Genomic DNA, 4,358 nt, shown 5'->3' with positions numbered 1-4,358 from the left:
ATGGTTACGAAACATTATAAAACCATCACCACCAACAACACAATCACACACCATTCATATATATATATATATATATTGATCAACATAACCCTATCACAAACACAACATTTTCAAAAGCAATGGCTAGCAACCAACACAACACTCCTTACATCTTCCCACAGACAAAATCCACTGTCCTCCCTGACCCCTCCAACTTCTTCTCCTCAAACCTTGTCTCATCTCCACTTCCCACAAACTCTTTCTTCCAAAACTTTGTCCTCAAAAATGGTGACCAACCTGAATACATTCACCCCTACCTCATCAAATCCTCCAACTCTTCACTCTCTCTATCATACCCTTCTCGCACTTCCACTGCTACTAACATATACCAAGTCTTCAACCCTGATCTCACCATCTCCTCTAAGCAAAGTTCATCTGGAAAACACACAATCTCTTCCTTCAGTGATCTCAGTGTCACTTTAGAAATCCCTTCTTCAAACCTGACCTTTTTCCTCGTTAGGGGAAGCCCTTATTTGACAGTCTCAGTAACTCAACCAACCCCTCTTTCCATCACCACCATCCATTCCATTGTCTCCTTGGATTCCACAGAATCAACTTCCTTTCACAAGTTCACCATTAAGTTTAACAATGCCCAAACATGGCTCCTCTATGCTTCCTCGCCAATCAAGTTAACTCACACCACTTCTGAGATCACTTCTGAGGCCTTCTCTGGCACAATCCGCATAGCCCTTCTCCCTAACTCTGATCCACAAAGCGAGGCCATTCTTGACCTGTGCAGTTTCACTTACCCTGTGTCAGGAAATGCTGTGATTAAAGAACCCTTTTGTGTGGAATATGAATGGGAAACAAAAGGGTCTGGTGCATTGCTACTACTAGCACATCCTCTCCATCTTCAGCTTCTCTCTTCTACAGACACTGATGTTGCTGTTCTTGATGACTTTAAGTACACAAGCATAGATGGGGATCTTGTTGGTGTTTTGGGCAAGTCATGGATTCTGAAAACTGATCCAGTTTCAGTGACATGGCATTCTTCAAGGGGTATCAAAGAAGAAAACAAACAGGAAATTGTTTCTGCGCTTGTGAATGATGTTGAGGCCCTAAAAATGGAGACCACTGAATCTTACTATTATGGAAAATACATTGCTAGGGCTGCAAGGCTGGCTCTGATAGCCGAAGAGGTTTTCTTCTATGATGTGATTCCAAAAGTTAGCAAGTTTCTGAAGGACACGGTTGAGTTATGGTTGGATGGAACTTTTAAGGTGAATGGATTCTTGCATGATAACAAATGGGGTGGCATTGTTACGTATAAAGGATCTGATGATGTTTCTGCAGATTTTGGATTTGGGATTTACAATGATCACCAGTACCATCTGGGGTACTTTCTTTATGCCATTGCAGTGCTTGCAAAGATCGATCCAGCATGGGGGAGAAAGTACAAGAACAAAGCCTATTCACTCATGCAAGATATTATGAACTTGGACACACAATCAAACTCCAATTACCCAAAACTGAGGTGCTTTGACCTTTACAAGTTGCACTCTTGGGCTGCAGGTACATAAAATTTAATCAAATAAACTAAGATCAGCTTGTTTCAAACTAAGAAAAAATAAGTAACTTTTATGTGAAATAACTTACTGTTAACTGAAATATAATTACGTTTTCTTTGTTTACTTGATATCAACATTTTATATACCTCAGAGGCCTGTGCATACTATTAAAATGCTCAAGTATTTAAAGTATTTATGAATATCCAAAACAATTAATATAAAAAAAATCTCTTAGATAAACCAAAGATGAACTTTGCTCATTTTATAAATAATTTTAACAAAGAGTAATAGTAGGAAATGGACAGGCCACGGCCACTTGATTAATCTAAAATAAAAGATTATATAAAAACTACTTTTAAAATTGAAGATATATTAATAAACTTAATAATGACTTAACATGTAAATTCTAATATGTATATATATGTTTTTTAATAAATTATTTCTTAACATTTATTATAATAATTTTTATTTTTTATATAATTTTTATTTTATAAAACAGACTATACGTGTCAATCTAAGTTAAGTTCATCAGTGGGATAAGTAAGTCAAATAAAAATAATAATTCAATTTGATTTATGTCAAAACTTTGCAATAATTCCATCATATTAAGTTCATTTTGTAATACTAAGAAATAAAAGAAATTGATAATAATACTACTATGAAAATGTTTTGGTATATCATAAACAATACACATTACATTATTACTTAGAAGTAGAATTAAAAATAATTTATATACCCTTTCTTCCGAAGACATTAATTTAAAAATAAAAATACAACTAAAGCATCCAATAACAATAAATAATTAAAAGTGATTTACATTTCTTTTAATAAAAAGGCCATGTTATAAACATCATTGTGTTGACATCTCATCTAAATTGATACTTCAGTGATCAACCATCATATATGTTCATACATGAAAAGATGTAAAAATAAAAACAGAAAAACAGATATAAAAATATATTTTTTATATTACAATATTATAACTTTCTTTTTATAAATATCATTATCATGTTACGTATAGAATAATCAATTCATGATAGGTTCTTTACTAATCTAATATTTTTGTAACAGGGTTAACAGAGTTTGCTGATGGTAGGAATCATGAGAGTACCAGTCAAGCAGTGAATGCATACTATTCTGCAGCATTGATGGGTATGGCATATGGCGATGTTCAGCTTGTTGCCCTAGGATCAACCTTAACAGCACTGGAAATCCTTGCAGCTCAAACATGGTTTCAAGTGTCAGCGAATGGGAGCATGTACGAGGATGTTTTTACAGAGGAGAACAGGATGATGGGCATTCTGTGGGCCAATAAAAGAGACACCGACCTATGGTTCGCTTCTCACAAGTTGAGAGAGTATAGGCTTGGCATTCACCTCTTGCCCATAGTTCCAATCTCTGACCCACTTTTCTCAGATGTTAACTATGTCATTGAACTTGTAAACTGGGCTTCCATTGATTTGAATAGGGAAGGTGTTGAAGATGCATGGAAAGGCTTTGTTTATGCACTTCAAGCGCTTTATGATAAAGAAGAGGCTTTGAAGAACGTGAAAGGGTTAAAGTCTTTTGATAATGGAAACTCTTTGACTAATCTCTTGTGGTGGATTCATACCAGAGGTGACAAAGAGGATGATGATAATCAACAAGACAAATTTGGCTGTTAGATCATTCATCTTACTGTTATCAAAAATAAAAACTATATGATAAAATATATTATGCATTGTAAAATACTTATACACATATCTGTATGCCTAATATAATACTTATGGGTGAATATATGTATATGCTTTCAATTTATAAATAAAATGTTTAATAACTTTTAGCGTGAGATGCATACTTTTCATTGAAGATGTGGATGCTAATGTGTTACTTCTTTACCGGATATGTATTTTCAAGCTTCTTCGAATGAGTGACTTGTTAATTATAGGTGACTAAATTTGGATAAATAGTTTAAGCGTAAAAGTTTCTTATAATTGCATAAGGATTAATTAGCAAGGATAGTGAGAGAAGCTGTTAGATAGGAAAAGAATGTTAAAAATAGTGGGAGTGGGTAAAAAATAAGTGGTGTAAACATGCTGATAAGCTCTAAGCTTTTGTTCCTTTTTCTTCATGGCTTCTTTTTTGTGTTTAATACACTCCAATTATTTGTTTTTATGTTTTTATATATGGCTTTTTCTCTTCTTGTTTTTACTTATGGTTTCTATTTTTTTGTAGAATTTATCCGTTTTCATATATATATATATATATATATATATATATATATATAATTTTTGTTAATTTGTTTAATTTAGTTTCTAACATCATTTAAATAATTAATGATAATAAATAATATATTCAAATAATTAACGAATTATAAATAATATATGTCAAGTATTACTTTATGATTTTATTTTTTTTATTCTTTTATTTTTTTTTAATTTTATTTTACTTTTTTATTTTTTAAATTTTAAAAATATTGTACATGTATATCAGTATCTTATTTTTAATTTAATTCTTATATTTGTTAATTTTATTTAATTTAATCTCAACTTTTTTAAAATAGAATAAATTAAAACTAAATTTCATTTTTATATAAATGTTATGACGATGTTTTTATTAAAATTTTAATTTCTATTAAATAATTATTATTTAGAGTTAGAGTTGATTTAAAATTCGAATAAAAGTTTTAAAGGTGGAAACTAACATTGGTTTAAAATTAAGTGGTTCAATTTAAAAAAACTGTCATCCAAGACTATATTAATCTATCATAAAATAAAATTGTCAATTTTTTTTTGTAAAATTAACTATTTTTAGATTATTTTTTCTTTGTTT

General features: G+C 31.0%; 1 protein-coding gene across 1 annotated transcript; it reads left to right on the top strand.

The window, feature by feature from the left end:
- Nucleotides 1–119: 119 nt before the first annotated feature.
- On the top strand, nt 120–3,212 carry LOC108344484 (probable endo-1,3(4)-beta-glucanase ARB_01444). Its single transcript, XM_017582920.2, has 2 exons — nt 120–1,551; nt 2,619–3,212. Exons 1-2 carry the CDS (start codon nt 120–122, stop codon nt 3,209–3,211), a joined length of 2,025 nt encoding a protein of 674 aa, XP_017438409.1. The 3' UTR covers nt 3,212.
- The last annotated feature ends 1,146 nt before the right edge of the window (nt 3,213–4,358 follow it).

Source organism: Vigna angularis, chromosome 8, assembly GCF_016808095.1.
Source record: "Vigna angularis cultivar LongXiaoDou No.4 chromosome 8, ASM1680809v1, whole genome shotgun sequence".
In the NCBI taxonomy this organism is placed as follows: Eukaryota; Viridiplantae; Streptophyta; class Magnoliopsida; order Fabales; family Fabaceae; genus Vigna; species Vigna angularis.
This window is presented reverse-complemented; position numbering and strand designations above follow the sequence as displayed.

Bases quoted from the DNA above. Each gene is read 5' to 3' on its own strand.
- LOC108344484 (XM_017582920.2), top strand. From the start codon at position 120: ATGGCTAGCAACCAACACAACACTCCTTACATCTTCCCACAGACAAAA. The intron at 1,552-2,618 runs GTACATAAAATT...TTTTTGTAACAG, and splicing joins GTTGCACTCTTGGGCTGCAG to GGTTAACAGAGTTTGCTGAT.